Source organism: Scatophagus argus, chromosome 7 (assembly GCF_020382885.2).
Source record: "Scatophagus argus isolate fScaArg1 chromosome 7, fScaArg1.pri, whole genome shotgun sequence".
Classification (NCBI taxonomy): Eukaryota; Metazoa; Chordata; class Actinopteri; family Scatophagidae; genus Scatophagus; species Scatophagus argus.
In genome coordinates, this window is record NC_058499.1 from 3,737,044 (window position 1) to 3,765,039 (window position 27,996).

At 43.4% G+C, this 27,996-nt stretch overlaps 4 protein-coding genes and 1 non-coding gene across 9 annotated transcripts; 3 read left to right on the forward strand and 2 right to left on the reverse strand.

The window, feature by feature from the left end:
• Window positions 1-975: 975 nt before the first annotated feature.
• Window positions 976-6,770, reverse strand: wee1 (WEE1 G2 checkpoint kinase). Its single transcript, XM_046394095.1, has 10 exons — window positions 5,770-6,770; window positions 4,860-5,074; window positions 4,326-4,392; window positions 3,950-4,122; window positions 3,569-3,837; window positions 3,367-3,456; window positions 3,161-3,246; window positions 2,879-3,049; window positions 2,348-2,493; window positions 976-2,163 (listed from the first exon to the last, which is right to left on the reverse strand). The coding sequence occupies exons 1-10, from the start codon at window positions 6,256-6,258 to the stop codon at window positions 2,007-2,009; spliced, it is 1,863 nt and encodes a 620-aa protein (XP_046250051.1). The 5' UTR covers window positions 6,259-6,770; the 3' UTR covers window positions 976-2,006.
• Window positions 6,771-7,577: 807 nt separating this feature from the next.
• On the reverse strand, window positions 7,578-18,094 carry znf143b (zinc finger protein 143b). Of its 4 annotated transcripts, none has more exons than XM_046394093.1 (15): window positions 17,778-18,094; window positions 15,906-16,018; window positions 14,959-15,147; window positions 14,739-14,819; window positions 14,363-14,559; window positions 13,846-13,914; window positions 13,641-13,757; window positions 13,345-13,420; window positions 12,922-13,047; window positions 11,750-11,929; window positions 11,230-11,457; window positions 10,957-11,105; window positions 9,541-9,693; window positions 9,027-9,155; window positions 7,578-7,961 (listed from the first exon to the last, which is right to left on the reverse strand). In XM_046394093.1, the coding sequence occupies exons 2-15, from the start codon at window positions 16,009-16,011 to the stop codon at window positions 7,878-7,880; spliced, it is 1,884 nt and encodes a 627-aa protein (XP_046250049.1). In that variant the 5' UTR covers window positions 16,012-16,018; window positions 17,778-18,094; the 3' UTR covers window positions 7,578-7,877. The 4 variants fall into 4 exon arrangements, with proteins under 4 accessions (XP_046250049.1, XP_046250047.1, XP_046250048.1 ...); XM_046394091.1 differs by having other exon boundaries at window positions 15,906-16,021; window positions 17,778-18,029; XM_046394092.1 differs by lacking the exon at window positions 17,778-18,094 and adding an exon at window positions 17,508-17,738 and having other exon boundaries at window positions 15,906-16,021.
• A 2,181-nt stretch (window positions 18,095-20,275) lies between these two features.
• LOC124061954 (nuclear receptor-interacting protein 3-like) lies at window positions 20,276-23,168 on the forward strand. Its single transcript, XM_046394317.1, has 7 exons — window positions 20,276-20,508; window positions 21,115-21,288; window positions 21,564-21,646; window positions 21,733-21,872; window positions 21,981-22,033; window positions 22,189-22,277; window positions 22,522-23,168. Exons 1-7 carry the CDS (start codon window positions 20,341-20,343, stop codon window positions 22,529-22,531), a joined length of 717 nt encoding a protein of 238 aa, XP_046250273.1. The 5' UTR covers window positions 20,276-20,340; the 3' UTR covers window positions 22,532-23,168.
• Window positions 23,169-23,540: 372 nt separating this feature from the next.
• Window positions 23,541-27,988, forward strand: c7h11orf16 (chromosome 7 C11orf16 homolog). 2 transcript variants are annotated; one of them, XM_046394715.1, is made up of 8 exons: window positions 23,541-23,597; window positions 24,174-24,386; window positions 24,944-25,306; window positions 25,744-25,862; window positions 26,048-26,198; window positions 26,477-26,708; window positions 27,147-27,620; window positions 27,763-27,988. In XM_046394715.1, the coding sequence occupies exons 2-8, from the start codon at window positions 24,180-24,182 to the stop codon at window positions 27,984-27,986; spliced, it is 1,770 nt and encodes a 589-aa protein (XP_046250671.1). In that variant the 5' UTR covers window positions 23,541-23,597; window positions 24,174-24,179; the 3' UTR covers window positions 27,987-27,988. The 2 variants fall into 2 exon arrangements, with proteins under 2 accessions (XP_046250671.1, XP_046250670.1); XM_046394714.1 differs by lacking the exon at window positions 23,541-23,597 and having other exon boundaries at window positions 24,153-24,386.
• On the forward strand, window positions 24,455-24,527 carry trnav-aac. Its single transcript has one exon. It is a non-coding gene; the product is annotated as a tRNA-Val (tRNA).
• Window positions 27,989-27,996: the final 8 nt, after the last annotated feature.

A 27,996-nucleotide genomic window follows, 5' to 3' on the forward strand; every position in this document is an offset into this window, starting at 1 on the left:
TTCTACCCAGCACACACCAGGAAAGTTATGGGTTTTTTTCGGTGTTTTTGTTCATCGTTGAACGACTCTTTTCGGTGCGGCGATGCGACTCCTCGCTGGCCGCATCGGGATCAGCTGATGGACCTGAAGCCGGCCGCCGCTCCAGGGAAAACACCGAGAGTAATCCCAGCTGAATGCCGGATCAAGACTCACAGAGGACGCAGGGGAAATAAAAAGCTACGGAGGAGGACGGAGGGTTACGGCTGGGAAGTTTCAGCCGTTTCTCCTCTGCAAAATAAATCTTAAAAGATGAGCCTTGCTCTTCTCATAGACACACGGAAACTCACTTTGTTCCGTGTGTAGTATTTTGTTTTTCTTGGATACCGATTCTTCACGTGCTTATTGTGTTATTAGTCTGACATATTTCAGTAAGTCCTTCATGTATGCTCAACTAAACAAATCATATCCGCAATTCTATTTATTTCCAGCTCAACTAAACAAATTCAGGTTGTCACACTGGATGACTGATGTTCAACCTGTGCAGATTTGTCTGCACCAAACTGTGTGTATGAACTAGAAAACCATTAGCTGATGCTGCAGATGCAGTTTATTTACATTACTGATCAATCAGTTAAGCTTCTCATGAGATGAAAATTGAGAAAATGCATCATGTGGCGTCTTCAGATTCCTTGTTTAGTTAACAAAACCCAAACATTTTATTAGAACAGGAGCGTTTGCCACATCCACTTGATAAGTTATAACAATGATTAATACAACCGGGCATAAGTAATTAATATTCCAGTCAAAGCTGAGAGGAAACCAGTTTAAGAGATTTTATTTTATTTGTTTTTATTTTTTAGACATGGGAAACAGAATGTGCTTCCAGCTGTTGTTGTGACGAGAACTCTTCATACCATAATCCGACTGATTTAGAGCACCTTTGAAGGGAAATTCCTTCCATCACATAATACCACACTGAGCAGAGCACAACATGTAGACAGTGTGAATTTATTAAAAGAACATATGTACAGGTTACAACAGCAGAAAGGGGGTTTTGTGTTAGCGATAACGGAAACAAACAGATGAGGAATACTTCTAAACAGCAACTGAAGATGAGCCTTGTGGGAAAAGAAAATAACAGAAGACATGAGAATCCAGAGAACAGGACGATGATTGTTCTAATGCTACAGGCAGGGTTGGCTGCACCAATCGACGGGGTGAAACTAAAACGCCGCGGGATCCATTCTTAACTCACTGGTTTTGGTACTTCAAACCAACTGGATGATTTTCCTCAAATGATTATGGTATGATCCATTTTCCACCTGACCAGACAAAGATATTAGGTGGTGGGGTGGACTCCTGCTACTTGGAAATAAGAGCCATGACCTCTAGAATGATCCAACCTGAAACTGGCCAAACCCTGATACACACAAAACATCAATAGCAGCAGTTTTTTTTCTTTAACAAAAAAAAAAAAAAAGTAGAATTTGGCAAGTTCCACGTGTTGCCTCCAAAGTGCTCCATTACAAACACAGAAATCGTCAGTTCTCAGATCCTCCGGTACCCAGCATCAGGCGTTTGACAGGCAGTAAGGTGCGCACGGCTACGGCAAGTACATTCACACTGAAGAGAGCTTCACTGCAGCTCTGATCCGCTGCCAACAGGCTTCGGCTTTGTCGTGGGAAGTGCAATGACAGAAATGGAGGAAGAGAGCCTGACATCTATGCAAACATAAGGAATGACAGAGTGTAAAAGGTACAGTAACTACCTTTGAGGAATGACTGTTTCTTTTTCCCAAAGTTCATTGGAAAAAAAGGCTGAACTGTGTTGGCAACGAGAGTCTACTGTTAACGAGTTCAAGTTCAATGTGGTTAACAGTCTACAGCTTTGTTTGGGTGGAGGAACCCAACAAGAGCAACTGACAGGGTTCTCCTTGAAAAGAAAGAGAGACCGTTTCATCTGAACGGTTCTGATTAACAGGTCCATGAGCCTTCGTGATTCACTTCCCGTCAGGGCGGATTTAAATCTCAGTAGATGGTGAGGCTGACCGATCGATTCATCTTCTTGCCGATGAGTCTGGAGGTTCTGGAGTTCGACTGGACTGTGGAGCGGGTGAGGATCCTGTCGGTGGACAAAACCTTCTCCTCTGCTGCAGCTCTAGCCAGCTGGGCCTTCTTCAGCTCCCTGAGGAGGATAAATAAAAACAGTTAAGGTTCAGTCTAAACAATCCAACATCAAATTAGCTGCTGATCAGCTAATCAAGTTGTCTAACAAATCCAGGCATGCAATCGAAGTGTGTCTAATCAAACAGTCTCCGTCCATCAACAAGGTGCAGCTGTTTGGAGTTTTCTCTGAGCTCTTAACTTACTTCTGAAGCAGTGCGTTCTTGAACTTCTCGGCGTTGAGCTCGACTCTGAGCTGGTCTGCACTCATTCTGGCGGCCGTCAGGAGCACCGGGTGTTTGATGAGGTCAGAGGTTGAAGGTCGTCTGCTTGGATCAGGGTGGATCATCAGCTGAAAGAAGAAATAAAAGATGCTTAACGAGGACGTGGTAGATAATTTCACAAAATGCAGAAAGTCATCTCTTAGTAAAAATAATGAACAGTTCCAGTGTCATTAAAATTAATTTTCTTTTGTGAACTAATAGGCTAATAGGTTGTCTCAAATTCGACTACCCAGACAGCAGTGATTTGCCTCAGGATGAGGACTAAAATGAAAAACATTCCAAAGATTGCTTTAGGGTCTTAATCTAAGACAATCCAACAAATGTGGCAGAAAATTCTGAGCATGCAGAACCCTCTAACAGGTAATAAAACAGGATCATAAAAACTCTGGTCTTCTCGAAGCTGCTCTTATTCACCAGAGAGAAAAGACTGGAAGAAATTAAGTTGAGGGTTACCTTGAGAAGACTGAGAAACTCTGGAGAAAGTACTTGGGGGATGGCGGGGAGTTTGCCCTGTCTGATCTCATGCCATTTGTCACCATTGGTTGGAAGAGGCTCCGCCCCCGAGGCGCTGACAACAGTCAGGGCCAGAGCAAAGATGTCTGCCTTCGTCAAGTTACTGTAGTCCTACAAAAATAAATGAATGAATTAAAAAAAAAAAATCAGACAAGGAAACAAACCTTACACCTGTTGGTCAATGCATAGAGGTTCACAGAGTTTTTAAGTAAAGGGACAAACCTCTTGTAAAACTTCATTGGCCAAGTATCTGCTGTCACCCTCCTCCACTTGTGGATTGTTCACTCTTGTCACATGACCGAGATCACCTGGAGAGGAGACACAAACAGATTTAAGCCATGAAGCTGACAATCTTACAGCGAGTGCAACACGCACACATACAATAAAAGGTTCAGATGTTATCACACAGAACTGTGGGGGCAGCTTACCTATTTTGTACACGACACTGGTGGTCAGTCCGTCGTCCTCATCACATTCGTCACAGCTGGCTACAGACTTCCGTGAAATAAAGATGTTGCCTGTAACAAACAAGTTAACACTTCCATAAGTCGCTGACCAGAATCTGTCTGCATTAATTCCTTTTATAACGTACTGACAATCACTAGGATTTTGACATCCTTGAGTACTCACTGGGTTTGATGTCCATGTGCACCAGAGAAGTAGAGTGGATGTACTTGAGTCCTCGTGTGACCTGCAGCAGCAGATCTTTCAGCTCCAGCTCCGACAGGTAGCTGAGCCTCCTGTAGTTCTCTGCGATGACGTCAGACAGCGTGCCGCCGTTGCAGTACTCGTTCTGGATGAGCATGTGGTCGTCCTCGGCCCAGGCCGAGTAGTAACGCACCACGTGGGGATGTTGGCCCAGCACTGCGTGGGCATACACCTCCCGTAAGGCGTTCTGTCTGTGGAGGAGGGGAACAGACCATTTTAATTAGGACGTGCCTGAGGCCAAGTTCTGCAGTTAAAAATGAAGGGGAGGGGGGTCGTCTGAGGATTTTTCCAAACTCGACTTACTCGTCTACTGATCCTGCCAGAGGTTTCTTTGATCTCTTGATGGCGTAGATGCAACCGTCAAGTCTTTTCACACACTTGAACACAGCACCAAACTCCCCACAGCCAATCTTCTCCAGCTCGAGGAACTCTGAGGTGTACCTGGACATCATGTTGCTTTCCATCATGGTGATCCTCTGAGGGCAGAAGAAGAGTTTAGATTTATTTATTAGAAACATTTACACTTGACGATCAGTTATTAAAAACACATTCCTCAATAACACAAACAGCATTAAGTGCAGTCCTAAAAGAAAATTTGAGGTGAAACTCCCTGCAAAACACATGTAATTTCGGATTTAAACTGCAAATAATTGATGCAAATCATGTGAACTTAAATCACCTTGGATGGGGGCAAGACCTCCTCCTCTCCCTCGCCGTCACTTGCCTCCATGTCTTCTCCACAAGAGCTGAGAGATCAAAGACAATAGAGGATGTTGGTTAGCATTCTGTACAGCAGGGGGCAGCACCAGGGGCTTCACAAGCACATGGCAGAGTTCACCAGTAACCATGAGGTCTTGGTTCCCAGCCAAACCCTCTGGCCTTAACCAACGGCTTTAACGTATCTGGTTATTATAACAATGGGTTTAATCTGCTCTCAAGATAACAGGTAACAATGTTCAGCACGACTCTGCTGTGTGGGATCGACTGCTTTTACGTTACCGTGATGACAAAAGTTAAACGTTATTATACACCAACTGATCGAGGATGGGAAATGTGTAACCAAAATATTGACTGCAGATGGTCAACTCTCCCCGCCACTTTGGAAAAGTATGACAATCTGCATTTCTCCAAGATAAAATAGATTGGCCATTGTTTAAAAATGAAGGTATTTTTAAGAAAAATACATCAGACAGAGAACATCTGAGCAACTTACTCATTCCAGTGTGCTCGTTTCCTGTTGTTTTTCTGCTGTGTGGCAGACTGGATGAGGAGTGAGTCAGGGGTGAAGGGGTTAAAGTTGACCAGAGGGGTCTGCAGCCTCCTGCTGCTGTCTGTGATTGACTTTCCTGAAGGCTCCACATTCTTGAACAGGGCAACTCTCCTGCTGGAGGATCCCGTGCTGGTGCCCCTGGCTCTGGACAACAAACTCTGAAAGAAAGACAGATTGATTGCTTTGTTAAAACATGAGAGCAGCAGAGCAAAAAATGATTAAAAACAAGACCAACTAGTTGGTTAAGAGTGTAGGTTCAAAAAAGTCTTGTTAACAAACAACAAAGATATGGTCAGCAGTTCTGACATAAAGTGCGGTGGAGGATCCGGGTTTAAAATATAACACTTAAAGGGCAATGCCGTGCAATGCAGTAGTCACTAAGAGAGACATGTCCAGACATAAAAATCCAGGTCACCAAATCATCTGGCTGACTACAGTGCGAGCATTATGCAATAGTAAAGTTGTACATTAAGTGGGTCGCTGGGGTTAACTGACAGAGCAGAAATATCCCAGTTTCTCCTGGAATTCAAAAAAATCGGCCTGACTTGTTTGTTTAAGTTTGGTGTTGCTTGTTTTCGTTGCTTTTCTTTCTAGTTCACCTAACAGAATTCCCAAAGAGCCAACTCAGTGTTTCCAAAGTGTAAACAACTACGTGAGATATTAAGAGAAGAAATTTGAGTCAAAAATGTGTGGCTGTTTTTTGTGTTTTTGCAAAATCACGTAAGTGCATACTCGAAGTTTAACTCCGTTTCTTGCAAATATTATGCAAGAAAACTGTGCCACTGATCCCAAATATAAATCATTTTTAGACAAATGTAACATTAATAAAGTTCATTAACCTACAAATACCAACCTTTGGCGTGTGCGGCGTGTCAAAAAGTCTGAGTTTTCTGAAGGTTTTATGTGGAGGTGTGTCGGGGCAGTCGGGGATCGGGGAGCTGGATCCTTCCCCGTCGTCCTGGACGTAGGACCGCTCCGGTGACCCTCCGTAAAGCCGAGAAGTTTTCCTCGGGGACGGTGAGCAGTTGGCAAAGAGAACGCTGCTTGGTGACCGCAGGTGGGTCGGGGAGCCAAAACTTTCTTCGTCCCACAGCTCCACGTCGTCGTCCCCACCGGACTGGTTCAGGGGGCTGCTGTTCCCTTCCAGCCGTTTGGCGACGGCGTCTCGTCGCACTGGCATCGGGGAATCCATCTCCGTGAAGCCAGACTCTCCCCCGGTACTGTTGTTAACGTCCTCAATAGGGTCGTCCTCCCCGTCGCTGGATGTAAACTGTAATTTTTGACGAATTGGTCGAGATTTCGGCGAGGGGGATCCGTGACGATGGCGACTGTAGCTCGACATTTTCAGGATTTAAACCCCGGCTTCGTCGACGGGAAAAAAATCACGCGGTTCGACTTCCACTACAATTGCAGTGGCGTTTATCGTAAAAAACCCCACAAAACCAGTAAACTTCTAACTACCTTAAAAAGGTATTAACTAAAAATGTCCCAAAACTGCAGTAAAACGCTTTAAAGCTCAGCTAAGATCTCACAAAATGTTAACTTGTTTGCTAACTCCTACACGCCCATCCAACGCTGAGAAATGGCCACGGAGTAACGTTAAACTTAGCTGGCAACGTATTTCACAGAGCAACGTCCAAAATTGATCTTAAACTAGAAACAAATAGCAAACCGCCGGGTCCAGTCGGGTATCGGTATCCGTCACTACCTTTTCGAAAGCTCAGCGAAACAGAAACACGTCTTTCCGCAATAAAACCATACCAATGTTTACAAAAAAGTTTGAATGAGACAAGAGTAGTCCTCTTCCTATCACGCGCGTGGCAAAGGACTTCCCGCGACCGTTGGTCACATGCCCCTGCACAGCCAATCAGGGCTCGTCTCGAAATTTTGAAAGATGGGCGTTCCAGAGAGGCTTCGCGAGGCCTTACGTCATCAGTGGCTGAGCAACAATCTGGCGCGAACGTGCACCTTTCATGTGGCCGGAGTCCTACAATTACATTACCTTCGAGACAATGCATCCATTATTTAGACGACACGATGAAAGAAGCCGCGACGCATAAAACGCTCAGAAGCAAAAACGACGTATAAACCCAGTTTCGTTCGGTTAATATGAGACAACATAAATCTAAGTGGATTATATAGTAAAAAAAAAGTCTCAAGTGGTTAAAATTCCCAGTCAACACCTCAAAATCATAATGAAAACCAGGCGTGTTACGTTTTCTACACGAAAACACAGCACCATACGACTCAGTTAATTTTGATTAGATTAGATAAACCCTCTTAAGAAATTTCACTTGAACCATTGTCAGGTTGGTGAAGTATTCTGACCGGTGACGTAAAACTGATGAATGTGTTAACTGTCACCTAATGATGTGTGGCCCACAGATGAAAGCCTTTGCGTTTACAGTATTATGACTTGTCTGTGAGGTCCGAAACCACACCTGCTTATCATTTTATTACTGCTTATTGCCATACTGCCTCTATACTTCAGTGCCACCGCTCCACTTTATTGCTTTGTGTTAATTACGTGTCACCCATTAAAGTGCATTACGACGTGTGTGTTACTTATGTCAATTAATTTCTACTACAAAACATGAAGACAAACAAAGTTTAACACAGACTCCGGTGTCCAACATTGACCCCAGTCAATTAATCACACAATTTTATTATTTATTTATGTTTTTTATTAGAAATAGCATCATTAGCTGTACACTGCACTGTGCACTGTGCACCATAAACAATTAGAGAGCATCTTTCCCCTCTCCCATCTTTTTGGTTGAGGGACAAAATAGCATAGCAGAACTCCAGTTATCAAAATCCTATGTACACATAAAAGCTAAGGTCTTTAGTGGAGAAAAAAAACCAAAAAACAAAAACATGAAGGAAGACTCATGATTTCGCTCACTGACAAAGTCATACTGAGATGGTTTCGATCCTAAATCACAGTCCATAATGAGTCCATCAATCATCGAGGCCCGGCGACTCTCCTTGTTGTATTCTTGATGCTATTCTGATGGCTTCCTCCAGGGAAGGCTGATCACTGAGCTGCAGAGAGAAAGAGATCAGAGTGAATAATTCAAACACCGACTGACCCTCTGATAACTCCTGTTAATCGACCACTGCCTCTGGTGTAATCTATTTGCTCTGCCGCCCCCCTAAAAGACAATACCACCTCAGACTGAATTTTACTGGTGACTGTCACATGGTGGTAAGAGATGGGAAAAGAGTGTTTGGTTTGCAATTAACATGACAGAAAGAGCAGAAGGGGGTAAATGAAAACAGTGTTCTTTAGGATAACTAAAGGTTGGTCACCAGACCTGCAACCTTTGATGTGAACGTAGCCCCTCAGGGTTTTTAAGCCCAAATAGTGAATATAGTATTTAAACCGAATGTGATGTGGTTTCATTAAAATACATTTATTTTTAAACAGATGAACCACTAACCATCTTTCTATAAACCAGTATGTCAGTATGTGTCATTACATGATTACTCACCATAAAACACTGAGTGTAATTTAATTTATGAAAAATTGTATTTGTAAAAGCAATTCCAATCCCTCTGCTTTTGTACTGGTGTCAAGGCAAAAGCAAAACCACAACCGCAAAATGTTTTTACGACATTACCTTCCTCTTTTTTGCAGAAAGAGTGCTGGCGGTCATCTTTAATTTGGATTACGTGCAAACTCACACAACTTCAGTTTTGGTTTCGTTTGATCCCAAATCAAATGCACCAGCAGGAGGGCAGGAACACACCCACAACCCTCCCCCCACGCTGATTTTTACCTAAAATGTTTCAGCAAACAGCTCAACAGGGTGAGATCTGGGTGGGGAGGGATTACCTGAGTACTACTAAGTACTCCACTGACTGAAACTCCTGTCAGTATCATATGAGCGACAGAACACAGAGAGTAGTTTTCACCACAAACAAAGGTGATCAATGCAGAAATTCAGCAGACTCTGTAGGATCAATACCAAGTCGAGAAGTGATTAATTTAAGTGGTCTGTATTGCCGAACCTGCATTCTCTAATGATCTACTTCACAGACGCGACATGTTCTGCATTTAAACAACACGGAGTGGCAGATGTACGCAGATGGCGTCGCTCTACCAACCTGCACAGCAATGTGAGTGCCGTTGGAGGTGGCCAGTAATGTGACAGGATGAATGTCATCCTGGTCTTGGCTGTAGGCTGCCTCCTCCACCGTTTGGAACGAGGCCATGTCTGGTGTCATGATAGCCACCTGAGGGAGACAGACACATTGTACACAAATCAGCCAAATGCTTTGATGCTGGGTCCCAAATCAATAAATCAATCAGAGGCCACATCGTGTGCCATCACAGAGGTCCAGCAGAGATTCTGGTCATGCAGTATGAGGGCTTGAATGTTCAAAAAGAAAAATACTGTTGCAGTGTGGCTGTTTGTCTAGTCTGAAACACTTTAAGTCAAAGTATCTGCTCTTACAAGGTACATTTCTTTCAAAACAGAAGTTAGTGTGACACATTAAACTCTTTGTGTCCTGATTTTTTTTGTGTATTACACACATCATGCGACAATGAGTGAAAGCCAAAAAACAACACCACATTGTTCTCAAAACATCTTTGTAGAATCTACACACATCAGTTTACCTGTTCATCTGAGCCATCTGCAGTTACCATGGTAACAGAGTGAGCACCTTGTGTTGCCAGTTCGTGGGCTGGTATGGTTATAGTTGTACCTTCTTGGGTTACCATGGTGATTGTGCCACCCATCGCTTGTAAGTCTGCTTCAGAGATACTGACCTAATGTGAGAAACAACACAATCAGCTCCAGAACTTTGCCCTGTAGAGTTTCCAAGTGGTGTTATTGAGAACCGGATCGCTTTCCATTTTCCTCAGAGTTGCAACTATCAACAACACAGGAATAAGCATTTCTTCATTCATTTAGTCTATAATGGTGCCAATGGTGCCAATAGGTGCCAGGATGCCAGCCTAACTGGCTCCCCATTCAGACTTCATTTTCCTGGTAGCACACAAATATCTTTAGTATTAGTTTAAGAAAGAGCTATGACACATGGGTTGCAGACTAGAGTAGGGCTGGTGGGCTTGTGATGAAATATCACTGTAGTATAGACAACAACATGTGCCCACTGGACCACTGGGTATGATCATAAGTGCTGTCAGAAGATATTTACACAAATGGTTTGAGAAACAATCATTAGTAACATGGATATGAATAAATAGTTAAAGGAGCTAACTGGTCATTTTATATTCTCCTCTGTTCTTAACTGCAGTGTTTAATTTTCTGTGTTTAATAATCTCATTGTTTGTTTTTCATTTTGTTATCTGCATTTACCTTTGCTTTTATCTTTAGACATTTAATTCTTCTGTAAAGCACTTTGTAAACTTTCTTTGTATTGCAACCGACAACAATTACCTGCGGGATCAATAAAGTTCTTATCAATCTCAATCAATCTCAAGTGTTACACATGAAGTTTATGAGTATTGCTATTACTTCACCGAACTAAAACAGCCGAGTAGCTTAAAGGCTCCATTGACCGACTCGGAGCCCAGAAAATATTTAAACAACCTTATTATGACCTGTTTTCTTTCAGCTGGCAAAGACAGACAAGACAGACGTATGCTTTTGTGGAGTTTCGGATCAGCGGTTAGGATATCGGACCCGTAACCGGTGGGTCGCTGGTTCGATTCCCCGTACCGGTGTCCATGGCTGAGGTACCCTTGAGCAAGGTACCTAACCCCCACTGCTCCCCGGGCGCTGCACGCGGTCGCCCACTGCCCCGGGTTTGTTGTGTGTGCACGTCACTTGGGTGGGTTAAATGCAGAGCACGAATTTCGTTGGAGTGAGTTCCCTCCAATGACAAAATAAGTCACCTTCTTCTTTCTTTCTTTCTTTCTTCTACTGGACAGGTAGCTTTACTTTACTACAGCAACTGCCGACTGCTGCTAACTGTAGATGCAATTAGCTCGCAAAAAACGATCCAGCCTGCGACTCAAAGCCGCGAAACAAACACCTCTATGACCGATGTCACCGAATTCCGTTACCTGCTGTTGTGTTCCGTCCTCCTGCGTTACCAAGGCAACGTGTTGCTGACCAGCCATGTCGGAGCTCTCCACAGGAACCTGCTCCGAGCCGGAGTCATCTGCCTCGACCACCGCTGTCGAGTAGCTGACGCTGGGGTCATCGATGGCATCTGAATTGAGATTGGAATGTTTCGTTTGTCAGTATTTCAGATAATGCTATACCATGTTATTCATAAGTAATTTCATATTTCAGTAATTTTCCATCTGTGCACTGCATGTTATATTTACACTGACCTGTTGGGGGTTCGAAGTAGGCCTCCTGCTCCTCCTCAATGGGCTCTGTGTCATTGTGGGCAGTGCGTTTGTGCATGGCAAGTGTTGAGATTTGCTTGTAGGTTTTCCCACAATGGTTGCAGTTGTAAGGTTTGCAGGGTGTATGGACCACATGGTGTTTGTAAAGGCTGGAGTATTCTGTGAAGCGCTTTTCACAGCCAGGCACTGTACACACATAAGGTTTCTCTCCTGGAGAAATAGTTAAGAAGCCAAACAGAAACCGACGTGTTAATTCATTTTTAACATTGGAAGTTGTCTCAGTCCTTCTGGCCATGTAAAAGTTCCAGTTCTTTCTTGTAAACAAATCGCACGCAAACAAAATATCGCTAGAATCTTAGTGTATAATCCATATTCTTTTCTACTAACAATTTACACAGAGGTACGAGAACTCAAGAATTACTGCTTAACTCAACACAGGTTTCACTGCTCACGACAAGACTGAACAGAAGCCGGATCAACTGAATTAAGCTGAAGGACTCACCAGTGTGTATCCTCATATGGTTCTTGTAGTTGGTGGCACTGGCGAATGACCGTCCACAGCTTGGCTCAGAGCAGTAGTACGGCCGCTCCCCAGTGTGTGTTCGGATGTGAACTTTGCGGATGTTGGAGGTGGTAAAGGACCTCCCACAGCCTTCTACCGGGCATTTAAAAGGCTTCTCTCCTGTAGACAAGAAATGTGACGTCAGGGTTTAAGGGATTATCCATCATTCCAGCTTTACATCTTTTCTAACATATTGTAGGAGTCTGGTGATATTTCTTAACGTTAAAAGGGTTCTGAATTTTGATTAGAAATCAATTCTGAATTCAGAGACGTGATGACAAGTGGCGAGGGAGGAGCATCTTACAAACAGAGTTAGGCATTAATTTAAACCAAGCATGGATCTGTCAGAGCGGCCAAGGTTTGTTGTGTCATTAATCATTGATACGCTAACGATACCAGCAATCTTCTGCTCAATCTAAGACTTTATTGCCTGACACTGAGACTCTCCTGTTGCGGTCGTATCCAGCCCTGTGGTTAAGACAGGCGAACTCACCACTTTTGCTGCTTTAACTGGGGAATCTGGCTCCATCTAAATCCATTTAATCCTGACTGTGAGTTGAATTTAAAATTGTATTGTAAAAAGGTCTAATGAAGTGTTTGGCATTTTGTGAAATACTGCAAGACTCCCAGCTCACCGTATCACTCTTTAAATGACCAATGAGATTAAAAGAGCATAAAATATGTTTTCCAGAAATACACATCAGCCCCTCAGTGTCATGCTTCTCCTGATCATCATGTGCTTGAAAATTCCTCCAATGCTTTTTGCTTGTGGACATATTCAGCTCCACGAGTACAGCAACCTTATAATTTGTTGAGCCTATTCTGGATGCAGGCACTACACCCCAATCTGTGCTCGTTCACAAACCGCTGGTGCATGACTCCGGCCCAATAGCTCTGACCACAATAACATAATTTCATCTGCAAAAGCTCAGTCACTTCTGTATTCTGTAACAGCCATGAGGCCAAGTAGCAGTTATCGTTTCAGCTCCCAGCAGTGGCACGCAGCATTTAAACCCTGCATCAGACCAATGACACATTTATGAGACATTTACACACCTGTCCAGCCATATGACACAACACAACTATGACTGGTCCTGGGTGTGGTCGTGTACCTGTGTGAGTCCTCGTGTGCTTTTGAAGGTCTCCAGAGGTTTTAAAGGACTTGCAGCAGTTCAGCTCTTGACATCTATATGGCTTCTCCCCGGTGTGTGTGCGCGAGTGACTCTTCAGTCCATACCCTTAAATTACCACATCACCATATAAACAGAATTTCAGAGTCATGACATTCAGTTAAGCCCTCATTCAGGATTAACACACTGCTATTTCTGTATGATCGGATACTTGTTATATAAGAGCACCATTTTGCATTTTCATCAAGGTGTTCAATCAAAGCATTTCGGAAATCAACAAAGAACTTGGAAATCTGATGCAGGCAGTTCTACTCTGAAACAAACGGACACTAATGTGTTCATTATTTTTATAAAGTACATTAAATGTTAAAACTCTGAAGAAAAATGTCACTTTCCACAATTTACCTGTTGCAAACTTCTTCCCACAGCCAGGATAATCGCAGACATATGGTTTGTCTCCAGTGTGGGAGCGCTCGTGTACCTGCAGCACACACAAATAAAAAAAAAACAAAACAACAAAACTGTAGCCATGAGTCTGAAAAAGCAAATAAGTAACTAACAACATCATGAGACTACGCTGTCGGGGGAACGCTGTGTTTACACAATCCCACATGAGTAGTCACAAGCAAAGCAACGAAGCCAAACTTTTTTTTTCATGAACACACATACGCGCACACACGACCACAAACACCCACGCTTACCTTGAGATGGTGGGCAGTGGTGTAAAGCTTTCCACAGCCCTCATATTCACAACGGAAAGACTTCTCGCCAACATTTGTGCTCCTTGCTTGCCTGTTGTCTTGATCCTGTAACACAATCTGAAAGAAACATAAATTAGACTCCACTGCTAAACTTGGACAGGGAATAAAAAGTCATGAAAAGAATACTCAAGAGGAGATCCTCTACCCGCATATGGACCCCGTTGTCTGCTTCCACTCTGCCGAAGGACCCCAAGGGGTTCTCTATATTCTCCACCTGACAGGCAGGACAAAAGGGCACTTGCTATTGCAGTGTATGTTGACAGATTTATGAACAATCAAAACTGAAGCAAATGCAAGGAAAAAGACACACACAGGCATGTTATTCATCACCATCTGCAAAAACATTACCAAAGGCAAACAAGGAGGGGAGTTTCAACATATAATCTACATAGAAGGTCAATGTCAATATAGTCTATATTGACACATAATTTCCAAAGGACATACAGTATATATAAAAAAATTAAAAAAAATACTAAAAAGGATTCCAGAATAATTTGCAGTGCAAATTAAAAAAAAAATTCGCATCAACAGGTTATAAAGTGAACACAAGTAAATTAAAGCATTATGGGGAGATGTAAACAACATATGAAAAATTTCAAGCTTTTAACTGTGTTACATGAAAAGTTTGCAAGACCTGTGAGCGCAGTGATGTAGTATGTTACCTTGGTGGTGTACTGCTCCAGCACACTGATGGTCTCAGGATCGAGGGCTGTGGCCTCAGCCTGCAGGTCTGCAATGGTGCCATCAGCCTGGATGGCGAGGATGGTGTTGGACTGGGGCATGTGCACCGTGTGCTGGATGTAGGCGGTGCTGCCGTCCTCCAGCTGAACCTCTTGCAGGCCACTCTGGTCATACGTATCTGCTCAGAGACAAGAAGAAGGATGTTGATGAAACTAAATGAAAAAAGCAGAATGAAAACTGAGGCTGTTGCTTGCTCTGGGAGATGGATGGTTCCTGTATTAAAATAAATAAATACATGAGATACTTTAAAAAAAGAAAAGAGGAAAATCAGTCTCATATGTGTTAAAAATTCTTTACCTTTGGGTGTGTGAATGTAGGCTGTTGTTCCATCTTCCAGCTGAACTGCTTGTCCATCTTCAAGCTGTAAACTGTCACCTCCTACAAAAGATAAAAAATATATATATTAGGCACAAAGACCTCACCAACAGTAACATCTGCATGAGTTTCTGGCATGTAACAGAGCAGAACATGAATGTTGTACTCTTTGTCTGGAGATACTGCAGGGATCTGTGTTTACCTGTTTTAGGCATTGACACATGCTGAACATAGGCAGCAGAGCCGTCCTCCAGCTGGATCACCTGGCCGTCCATGATCTGTCCATCTGAAAAGGAAGCTTTGGAGTCGTGCTGGATGTACGCAGTGGATCCATCTGCAAGAGTAACGGCCTGCAAGCTCACCGTGTCCATGCTGTCCATCTGATCACCATCTGGGAAATGATTGGACAACACTTGAACTGTCATCTTAAAAAGTGAGATCACATCGCACCACGTTATGGCTGCGCATGAGCAACTTTAAACTCTGGTCATACTTCTTAAAATACACACTGTATGCTCATGTTTACATGCCTGGATAGACTGTGTTATAATGAAGAACAGTATTATTTACAGCAACAACTGTTTATAGTCATTTTTATCTCAGTGCACCTTCACAGTTGCTATGTATATATGGGGAACAAATAATAATAATAAAGTGCTTTACAAAAGGACGGGGAAAAGGACAATTTTTTGATATTTATTTTTCATGCCTCATATTGCTTAAAGTAGATGCTCATATGCTGAAAGATGAAAGAAAGATGAAAGTGACATATTTTGTCATTGGAGGGAACTCACTCCAACGAAATTTGTGCTCTGCATTTAACCCACCCAAGTGACGTGCACACACACACAGCAAACCCGGGGCAGTGGGCGACCGCGTGCAGCGCCCGGGGAGCAGTGGGGGTTAGGTACCTTGCTCAAGGGTACCTCAGCCATGGACACCGGTACGGGGAATCGAACCAGCGATCCACCGGTTACGGGTCCGACACCCTAACCGCTGATCCATGACTGCCCCAACAAAGTGGGCTCGTCCGGGATGAGGCTACTACTCTAGTTAGTATGCATTTTTATACGCAAAGATTTGAACCCAGGCAACTATTCCAGTGTTATACTGACTCTGAATGGAATTACGTGGAATCCTATGTCTCACCTGCCACAGTCACAGCCTCTGTCAGACAGAGAGTGACCGGCTGCCCCTCTGCATCATGAAACTCTGCCATTCCCTGGGAGTCCCGGTTTATCTGGGCCAAGAGCATGCTTTAGCTGCTGCAAAGAGACACGTGGGAGTGGAGACACATACTAAAGTAAACACGGACACACACTGAAACAAGTAATACTGCAGAGTAGTTAGCATACTTAAATTACTTTCAAGCTCAGGTTAACATATAAGGGAAAAAAACTGGAAAAATGTGATGTGTACAGTTTTTCTATGCTGAAATGCACAAGCCTAGAAATTAGGAATCGACTGATATGGTTTTCTTCCGGGTCAATACAGACAGCAATTATTAGTAACGAAAAGGCAAATAACTGATATTTGGAACACATTTAAGTTATAGGTATAAATTAAAATCTTACTGTCAAAATTTAGAACAACCAGAATGTAACTAAGTAGAATTTACTCAAGTACTATACTTAAATACCATGTTGAGGTACTTGTACTGTTTCCATTTAATGTTACTTTAAACTTTGAATCGACTACATTTTGGAAGCCAGCATTTATTCCACTGCATTTATTTTATAAGTCTAGCTTCTAGTTATTTGTAGATTCATGTTATTAATAGAATATTTAAATCTTCTTATTTATTTTAGCAACAGTCTGCCAAAGAAAACACCAATTCTGCTGAGGGGAAAATGTTGAACACTGGATCTGACAAAGGCCTGATTACAGCTGTTTCTCTTCTGGAAATGCTTTGCAGTAACTTAATGAAACTGCAACACGTAAGGACAAAAATGAAACAACGAACGTCTTACAAACAGACACTTCAAGTCAAGGGCTAAAGTTCATAGATAATAAAGTATAATACACCTTCACCTTATTATTTAAGTGATTGTGCTTTCGTGTAATAGCATTCTAAAACATTTTTCTATTACATTTTCACAAACCTGTTAACAAACTAATCCTAAAGTTTTGGGACTCCTGAATCTCCAGAGACCCCTGGCAAGTTGCTATCGATCCTTATTTACCTCATCTGACACCTAAGAGTAATGAAATCGATTACTGGCACAACAGCTATTTTCACGGTTATGTTCACACTATAAACTGCAGCATTTGCGGACGTAATTCAATTTTCTTTAAGCCATATTTAACTATTTAAACTAATACACGCTCTGTATTAGAACGGACTATTATTTTATTTACTTTTAGCGACGTTCCATTTTTGGCGCTTATTAATTTGAATATAGCATTTGGGACTAGCTAGCTAAGATGTAGCACAACTATGACTTGCCACATTTGTCGCTCTGTAGTTAAACAGTATCCAATATGCGCAGTGAAGTCCACTGAAAGGCTAAAGCTGGTCAGTTAGCACACTGACAAGACGTTTTGATGGTCATACAACTCACAGTTAACAGTCGCCTAAACGATATGTCATAGCGGAGTGCGTTGATTAGCCTTCATGCTAATAGCGTTGCTAACTACGCCAACCGGAGCTGTCACGATTTTTCTTTAGCGGTTATTAGCAAACTCCGTCTTTGAGATTGTCTCTAACGATAGAGCAGCTATCTGAAGTTGGTATTTGAAGTCTAAGCTCACTCTGTGTCAGCTGGAGGGCCAACTAGCTGTCTCCATGAAGCGTCTAACTGCTTTCGTCTAAGTAGCGACGCAGTTAGGAAACAAGAACGGGGAATCCATGAGCTAATTAATGATAACATAAGCATTTTGACTCGGTTGATGTCAAATTTATTTTAAGATAAGACAGGTTTTTCCATTCTTTTGATTCCCTGTCGCAGCCTGTCACTCCCCTCTCGCAGAGATGGCTGTGGGAATAATGCATACTGGGTAAAAACCAATTTATATACTAACCTCCGCTCCGAAAATTTCCAACAATTCCTCCTGTTCGACCACCATGCAACAGTGCAGGAAATGCTTTGCGGTGTCCACACTCTGGGAACATGAATGTTTGCACAATCTTCTCGGCGAAGTACCGCCTATTCGCAATCCAGACACGCTGGTTGGGTGAAACGATCACGGATCCCACTTCTATTGGCCAACATATTTTCTTCAAGCCTATGCTACTGTTATTCAGCTTCCCGGGCCCCTGACAGACGCCATTCCGCGTCGGTTTTCGTATTGTCTTGGGTTTTAGACTGAAAATGCGCTGCGTCGTCGTGAAAAATAAATATTTAACCTTCAACACAAAACGACTGTCAGCTAAGACTGTGCATTCCAAGTCACAGTGTGCCACAAGATGTGCTTAGATTTGCTCGGCAGCAACATAAACAGCGATGTGTGGGATGATTCTTCGGCATCCATGTTGAAAACAAGGTCGTGTGGGAAAAAAGGGGAATCTGGGCAATGCAGTGAAGAGAGGCTGCAGGGATGAGATGGCCAGCTGACATCCGACACTGATGGGGCAGACAACACAGGACATCACATCTGAAAAAAGAAAATCCATAACTTAACTAAAATCGATAGCTAAAAATAACCACACAACATAGGAACAGGCGAAGAGGCAGTAAGAAAAGCTGATCAGGAAAACATTACAAACATTTCAATGCAAAGTGGCTTAGGCCAAACCGACAACAGTAAAAATGCATCACAAGTAAAATAATTTTAGCAGGAATATGCATGATAAAATCAAAGTAAATTGAGGGTTTATGGAAAAGCAGAGCTGTAAACATACAGCATAAACAACAGCATTTTACGTCGAATTCAATTGTTGAAGGTGCCCTCACATTCACAGGTAGAGAATTTCACAGCGTCTGGGCCCTGAACACAGCACGTCGTGTTTGATATAGTGAGCAGCAGAGACTGCGTTAACACAGACATATTAATCTGCCAGTTCAGAGACTTTCACATACGTGTGCAGGTGTGTAAAAACAGGAGAATATGATTTTTGTAACATTTGTGGACTTAAGAGATTAGGCCATGACTGAGATGTACTATAGGGCCCTTAACAAACAGCTGGGGATCTGAAAGTGCAAGATGAACCATAATAAATACTGTACGAGTTGCATGTACTGAGTAAGTACTTGTGCTGAACTCTTTGCTGGGGATGCCTGGGGGCATCTTCTGATTTATAGCTGGGATCTGTGTTCATATAAAACACAGCATTTGGAAATAACTTGCTCACTCATAGCTTGAATTCACTTGGTTTGTTAAAAACAAAAGTAAAGAGAGATTCTTGATTTGACCATAGGTGGACAGTTCCAGGATGAACATTTGGGCATAATAAAACTAATCAAATGACAAATAAATATTATGAACACATAAAAGGCTATTAAATCTGACCAGTTCCCCTATAAAACTGTACTCCTAATCAGCCCCCGACTGCTTAAATAGTTTCCTATCAGCATTTCTTTGTCTAAAAATGTCCTGCAACATGTAATTGAAATTCTACAATAATTCTCACAGCGAATCAGATTTCAAATGCCAGGAGGATGTTGGTGCTTCACTATCAAAACATTTTTTTTCGAAAGGAGTCACGATTCAATAAAGTGACGTATCTGCTGCGCTGCTCTCATGCAGTGTTGAAGCTGCCAGCGGGCACAAGGACAGGATGACGCTGTCAAAGTAAAAGCTCCCACTCAGTTCATCAATGGTTGCAGCTTACATTATACACAGTGACAACATCCAGACTCAAAGAATTCAGGATGTTGACCTAGCATGCAAACAGATGCCAATCTGATCCAGCATCTGCTCCAACCTCCAACCCACCAGACCCGACCAGACCAGAGAATTTATTTGCTTCTAAATTATTATTGTTTTAGTGCAGGCCTGTTTACTTTTCTCTCTGTGCCAGCTGCAGGAAGTCAGCCTAACTGGTCTTTTGCATTATTTTGTTCTGTGGCTGTAGGCTCCACCATATTACTATTTTTAAATTATATGGAAAACACTTTTAATTGAATTAATATGATAATCAAATGTACATATTGATGTCCTGGGGGGCTATGACCTATTTATATATCGTATTTTATGCATCTAACAGTTTGAAACATACATGAACCGCCCAAACCAACATGGTTCGAGTGTTTTGCCTGTGGAATATAAAGGCATCTCCTCAAACCATTTGACAACATGTTCTGTGAAGGTTTCATTTGATATAAAAATAAATAAATAAATAAATACGTTTCAAAAAGTTTGGAAAAATGTCCTTATAATGTTTTCTGATGTTCTGATGTTGGTTCGTGAATGCGAGTTTTATTTTGAAGGTTTTGACCAGAAGTCGTACGGTTAACCTGTCCTTGTTGACTGCCTCTACGGCTCAGGTACGGTGATGGGGACATCTCCTGTTCTCCACTAATCTGATCTCATCATCGGGGATTCCTCATTATACTCTGCTGTGTACAGACAGCACAGACAACCACACACACACACACACACACACACACACACCGCCTTCGGTTTGGCTCACATACCGGTCGACATGTTCACGGGGCTGCGGACGGAGAACCGTGGGGACTCCGGGGTCCTGGATGCTGCGTCTCTGAGGCAACAGAGGAGGCTGAAGCAGGCGATCCAGTTCCTCCATAAAGACTCGGCTGACCTGCTGCCTTTGGACGGACTGAAGAAGCTCGGGACGTCCAAACAGGGGGTGTGCCTCCGGGATCAGGCCTCTCGTCACAGTTTGCCCGTAGACACGTTTTTTAGACGTGTGCCTTGACTAAATTAGGCGCTCTATCACGGCAGATTAAACTAATGTTTGCTGCCTCATGATGAGTTTGTCTGACTGATTGTATTATTTTAAACGTGTAAAATCCGTATTGAAAAGTACAGCCTAACGTCTGTGCACGACCACGTTAAATCAAAATATCCAAAATAAACTCCCACACTAAGAGACCGACGTGAGGATTTAGTGGATGTTAATTCTGGTGATCACTTGTAGTTTTGCAGCTTAAACAAAAATATTCCCAAAATGCTGTGAAAATATGAAATCCAGTTTGTCTCCCTTTTTGTTCTCCAGAGTCTGAATGTTTCTGTGTCTTCCATGTTTATACGCAGTGTCACTTATACATGTAAGTCTGCACATCTCTGGAGCTTCTGTAGTCCACCTCTTTTTTGGTTTGTCCACATGTTTACAAGTCATTAATGAAGAGGAAGAAGATCATAATGTCAGCATTAGGTTACTGATGTGTTTTTAAGCTCCCGCTCCACAGTGAGGCACGTTATCTAAAAGTGCTTGTCTTTATTTTTATTGCAGCAGCCACATCATATCCTCCAGAAACGCCTGCTGGAGACCAAGTTGTCCCGGGGAAGGATGAAAATATGTGGAGGGACACCAAACAACGGTGGGGTCCTCCTGAGTTCCAGTCATTTAAATTCACATGAGGAGGAGGAGGAGGAGGAGGAAGATTTCATCTATGTGCCCTGCAAAGTGAGCGGAAGTTGGTTCAGATACTTAAAATATTTCATCAAAATTGTAATCAAGTCCGTAGGCTGTGAAGTATCTCCAGTCAGAATACTTTATTTTTGGTTAAACAACACAACAACCCAAATTTTTGTTTCATATCTTCAGAGGAGGCCTTTGAAGACACACATGTTGTGCACAAATAGTGTTTGTCCTCCTTTGTTGCTGCTGTGTGTTTCTCTTCCTTCTGGCCTCCCTCACGCCTCCATTCCCACCTCCACCATCTCTGTGTGTGTTTTTAGTGTTTAGGACAGGAGGTTAATGTGCTGGTCGACACCGGCTGCAAACTGAACCTGATGTCCTCGTTAACTGTGGACGGATTTGGGTGAGATGTTCATTATGTGGCCGTCCGACTTGCATCAGCTCGTCTTCAGTGTTCAGTGAGTGGATGACGTTTTGTTTCTGTCCAAGTCTGAAAGACCTGGTCGAGGGGAACAAGATGGAGACGGACGGCTTTCCGTTTCAGCGGCAGCACTGCGTGGACGGACGTATCAAGGAGCTCAGCCTGACCATCGGGCAACTCAGAATAATGTGCTCCTTTGCCGTAGTCGGTAAGGAAGAAGATTTAAGATCACTTTCGTCTCTGTGAGCAGCCATTTTAAGATGCTTTCATATATTATGTTGTCATATTGTTGTCTGCCAATTGTATTTATTTGCAGAAAGTAACAGACCACTGATGTCCCTGGGCAGCAAGACGTTAAAGTCGCTGAAGGTAAACCATGTGGTTCCCAGGAGGAACCTTTAGAGATAACCAGTGACGTGGGCAGCTAAACGTCCACAGACAGACTGCTGCCAGAGGACAGGGCCATGCTGTTCCATTCCTGCGTGTAAATGTGTGATGTGTTGCCGTATCATCTTGTTTTGCAGTGTGTAATTGACACTGAAAAGCAGTTGTTGGTGTTTGGGACAAACGTGAGGGAGCAAGTTCAGTTTGCCAAAAGGCCATTCAATAAAAGGTAAGGTTTTATCAGCGTTAGCGGAGCGTTTGCCGACAGCGTGCGTCCCCTTTAAGGTTGGCTCACAGCACTCTGCGTAATGAGTACTTTTACTTTTGGTACTTTAAGTATATTTTAGTCTAAAGTAAAATTCTGAATGCATGACTTTCACTTGTGCTAAAGTATTTCTACACTCTCAACACTGGACATTAAACCTGTGAAATCTCACCAAGTCCTTTTCTTCTTCTTCATTTCCTGACCTCAGTGGCCTGTGACCCGACCTTCTTCTTCTTCTTCTTCTCCTCCCCACACGGTGACCAAAAGCAATATAATCACTTACCCTTACAACTGGATGTCTCACTGGGGGAACGTCTCACCTCACAGTTTCTCACTTTCTCTCTGCCTGTCAGAAAATCCACACTGACTTCACTTATGTTAACATGAAAGGCGGCACAGGCGGTTCCTCGTGTGGCCGTGAGTAGCGTTCCTGTAACCCTGAGCGTGATCGTGTAGCCGTCACCTCAGGAGTACGTATCATGTAGCAGCTAGTGAATTATTGTTAGAAACTCTAGTGCTGTAGACTTTAAGATTCTAATAGAAGTGTGATTTCTAGCTCTTATATCCTTCAGATTAGTATTGTTCAGGAAGAGGAGGTCAGCGTAGGAGGACAAACGTTTGAGAGTTTTTACTGCAGTGGAGTGTAGCTCATTAACTTAGCACAGAACGACTGTTTATCTACTGTATTTTGTAACCTTCTAAATGTATTTTCTAGTCCAAAACATGTATTTGCCTTGAGGTCACTGCCTTTTAATGTTTACAAAGCGATATGTGACATTTGTCAGATGTTGTACCACATTCTATGACTGTAGCAAAGTGCAGCACTGAGTGTCAAATAAAATCCCAAATGATGTGAACGTTTTTCTGCTCCTTTGCCTGATTTTTTCACGGGGAGTTTAGCACTTTGGACACGTCTGTGCTATTTTATCTGAGAGCCATTTATGAAACTGGGCCAGCCAAAGGCGGCTGACACAATTAAAGCTGCTAATGAGAGCTAAAGGAGAATAAGACTCCGGCGGAGATCATTTCTCACCCCTGCATGTGCAGTGAAGGGATGGAGAGACGCTTTGATTGGTCGGCTGACCCATGACTGCACCGTAGCAACTGGACCGTGACAGCAGTGTTTGGTGACGCTTCCTGGTCAGCTGATTAGCAGGTGAACAGCCCCTCCAGTGGCCAAGAGGAAGACTGACTCGGTCTTGAGCATTTCTCCATGGAAACCAACACCAACAGTGAGGCGAGGCCGTCGTCTGCAGCTGACTGGGAACAACATTAAAACTGCAGGTAATGTGGCCTCTCACTTAATCTGTGCATTAAAAGTCAGGCCAAAGAAAAGAAGTAGAGTCACGTATTTAGCTTAAACATAACATCTGTGTTTCCTGTTACCGTCACTCATTTCATATTTGTGGATAAACTTTTGATAGCAGAGTGTTCAGACCCTCACGGAGGCTCACTTAAAAACCAGCAACAGAACAGCAGCGGAAACTCATATAACTTGAGTAAATTCAAATTTCAGTAGGCTGCGTTACTTAATTTATTAGCTAATTTTACAGATAAACTTTTTCATTAAAAAATGAGTAAAATATTTTTCATGCACATGTTTTAGAAACTTCCATAGAAACTTTTTGCCAAAGGAAGCGAACACACTGTTTCAACAGACAACACACACTCAGTGTTACATGCTGAATACATTTCTTGTATCTATATATCTATCTATCTATGTGTTTGGTAAACTTCATCCAAACTGGGTCCAAAACATTTTCATGACACTTTTTCCTGTCACTCCAGGCTATCAAAGAAATAAAAGAAAAGCAAAAAGAAATCCACTGTCGTGTGTCACTGGGTCCGTCATTATTGCAGTCCAGGATGACATCCAGGCGCACAGCGGCCTCCGAGGCTGCTCTAGTTCCACTGCTCCTGGGCAGGCAGAGATGCAACATCACTTTTGTCGTAGACAAATCAGAGAACATGAGAGCTGTTCTGGGGTCAGTGAAACGCGTGCTGATCCAGACGCTGCTGACAAAGGCCTCACTCAGGAACTCTCTCTTCAACATCGTGACATTCTCAGGCAAGGTGAGCTGGACCTGAGCGCTCATCACTGACACCAGTGTGAAAACATTTGTCCTAATGCAGTTGTAGCAGTTTCCGTAGTGTAGTGGTTATCACGTTCGCCTAACACGCGAAAGGTCCCCGGTTCGAGACCGGGCGGAAACATTGTTTTGTGTGTTTCACCGCATGTAATTTGCCGGGTGTTGCATGTGTGTGTTCAACTAAGGATGGGTCAAATGCAGAAGACGAATTCAGTGTGTGTATGTAAAAATATATATGCTGTCAATAAAGCTGATTCTTCTTCTTCAATACGTTTACAGAAATATTAAAACCAATATTGTTTACCGGCTTAAAAAGCCATTCTTTGCTGTAGACTAAATTGTTATGTCAGCCTCTCATTTGGTCAGTCCAGAGCGTCGTATCATAACATCTGGATATTCACACCCTGATTTTGCTAACTTCCATCAAGTTGTACCGTTAAGTGAAAACTTTCTCTAAGACTTTCCTCTGACTCGAGTCAGTAACCTGAGGACTGTTTCACTCACCTACGCCACGAACTGACTGATGTTCTACCTTTACAGCTGACCTGCTGGTCCCACCACATGCTGCCCTGTGCTCCTGACACAGTGTACATGGCTCTGTCCTGGATCCACTCCATCAGCTGCAGCCCCGGCAGGGATCTCCTGCCCGCCCTGACCACGGCCCTCACCGACCCCGACTGTCACGCCATCCACGTGCTCTGCACGGGCCTCCCCGACCACCCGGAGGCCGTGCTGACAGCTCTGCCTGCCCTGGCAGCTGGAAGGCCTTTGAACATCTTCTACCTGCAGGACTCTGGTGGACAAATGGACATCAACACGCGAGACTACCTGCAGTGTCTGATGCAGACCACAAGGGGGAGCTGTTATGTGATTCCAGTTGGTTTGAATGGAGTGCTGGAAAAGGTATGGCTGAATTGACCAGGTACTGAACAGGAGTGGTAAAACAAATGGTGGACTGACCCTCTTGTCCCTCAAAGACAAGGTCAAATCCAGATTGTACCCTCTCAGCAAACTATTAAATCTTTTACCTGCCACCAAGTTATGTGGCACAAAAATCCACCTTTTAAATGCCAGCATCATTTAAATAATTTCCCCAAATATAAATACACAAGAAAAATATTACAAGAAAACACAATCAAAGAAATGTAGTTGTGGAGAAAGTATTCAGATTCTTTACTTAAGTAGAAGAATTGTTGCCTCTGAGATGTAGTGGAGTAGAAGGGTAAACCAGTACGTTGAGTTTAAACTTGTACATTACATGAGTAAATGTACTTAGTTACACTCCACCACTGGAGACATGTGTGTGCTTTGTGTATGTGTGTGTGCCTTCGTGTGGTCAGGCGATTCCACTGTGTGTTGGGGAGAACCAATCGTCTGTGCCAGCAGGCTCTTGGATGAAGTGTTGCTGTCCTTCCACTTCAGTCTTACTCCCACACAGCACGTCGTCCCCTCTGTTCAGGTTGGTTTCCACGCTTACTTCTTTTGTTTAAAAACAACGCAGTGCAAATACTTTTTAAACACGCTAAGCATCTTTCTAACAACAGAAACATACACGTGTGCTGTTAAATTTGAGATAATGTAGATTGCTGAGAATAAATCATCAGCTTGGTGACGTGTCAGCTGTTGCCTCCTGTGGTTGCCCAGGTGCAGTCTGGGTAATCCTCTCTGCTCGGTAACCTCCTGCGTGCTGTCTGATCAAACTCGCAGTCCAGAGTTCTTACCAGGATGCAGAGTGTTGGCTAGGAGGGAGGTGGATGGCCTCTACTACCTGGGCACAGTAATACAGCAAGTACAGGTGAAGTTACTGTACGTACGTAATCATACACGGGCAGGTGTTCAGACAGAAACATGCCAGGGACGATACAAATGTCTGCTGATGATATTAAGTTTTTAGGCTTAATATAAGTCTGTTTTATCATCATTTACAACTGACTTTCTACCTCCGAAAGCCTGGGACTGTGTATCAACACCCTATCAACACAACACCAATCAGAACAGAATGTCATCTCACAGTCGTTATACAGTTTCAAATGGATGTAAGCTGACATCTTCCTCCCATGTGTCAAAACTCAGGGCCGCGGAGGAGTTTGGCTCGTCGAGTTCGATCACTCGGGGAGCTCCAGTTTGGGTGCCGCGTCCTCCCGCAGGCAGCTGGTTTGCTCCTTCGACATGGTGAACCACACCAGGGCTCACCTGCGTTGTCTGGTCCCTGGTGACGCGGTGCTGTCGCCGTGGGAACCAGATCTGAGGAGATATGGGCCGGGGAGAGTGATGGCTGCCACAGAGCACAGGGATGGTTGTGGAGGAGGTTGTGGAGTTAATAGTGTGTCTGTGTTTACATTTTTTTATTTATTTAATGAATTAATGTTCCTCTGAGGGTATTTTCCTCCAGTAGGACAATTTTCAATTTGTCTGGAAAATGTGGAGACAAGTTTGATAGATACATAACACTGCATAACACTGCTTTAAAAAAATTCAGCGTACTTATTGTTTAATTCAGTTAACTGTTGACAAATGACTATTATTAGTTTTTGATTTCTTATTTTTAGTCTTATGTTTATATTTCTTATTGTGGACCACAAAAGTCATGGAAATTATTATCAAGCATTTCATTAATTAACAACAACATTTACAAGTTTGTTTACAGATGTATATATTCATACATGAATCACACAGAAAGCACTAATTATCACTGAATGGATGTCCATCCTTTTAATAACTCACTTTGTCTTACTCACTGCAGTTGATGGTGTTTCGGGTCTGCGGGTGCTGATGTGGAACAGCTGCGTGTCTCTGGTTCCCAGCGGTCTGGTTTTGCCCATTTCAGCTTACCGACATGACAGGATAGTCAGGGAGCTCCAGATCACGACGTCGGCCTCCACTCGTTGTTGCAGCTGGCTTTGCCCTCGCAGCTCCTCCTGCCCTCCACGGCTATTCTGCTGCGACTGCTGTTCAGTCACAAACCACCGGCCGTACTTTTCTCCGCCCAGCTGTGGGTCCGGCGGCGGGAGAACGGATGCATTTGAGAGGGCAGAGCACAATACAGATGGGAGGAAGAGTGAGCTTGAGGCGTCCTCCTCGTCCTCCTCTTCATCTCTTTCTGAGGATGAGACCAGAGTGACGTTTCCTCCTGCCGTGAAGCTGAGGAGTAAAGAACAGCGTCCGCCCTGGAGGTACTGGAGAAGAACTGGACCGGAGCCACAGTTCAAACAGCCAGGTGGGAAACACAGACTGACTAAAGTGATGCACCCTGGTGTTGAAGTGGTCAGGTGTTAATGTTGACTGTGAGTTTGCTAAATGGCAGAGCAACAGCCCCATGAGATCCCGTCATGTTGACAAGTTTCTGTTTTTATTTGCAGGGAGTGCAGTGACGAGAAGGACATCACACGCTGCAAGGATTGACCTCCCTGTCCCACAGATCAGTGCCTCGCCCAATCACAGCTCTCTGTTTCAGTCACTTCCTGATGCTAAAGGAAGAAGAGTGACCATCAGAGATGTTTTTGGAACGGCCAACTTCAAACCTCGACCGCCAGTGGGACTGAGGCCTTTCTCTGGCCACAACACCACTACTGTTTACACATAACACGCTGGTG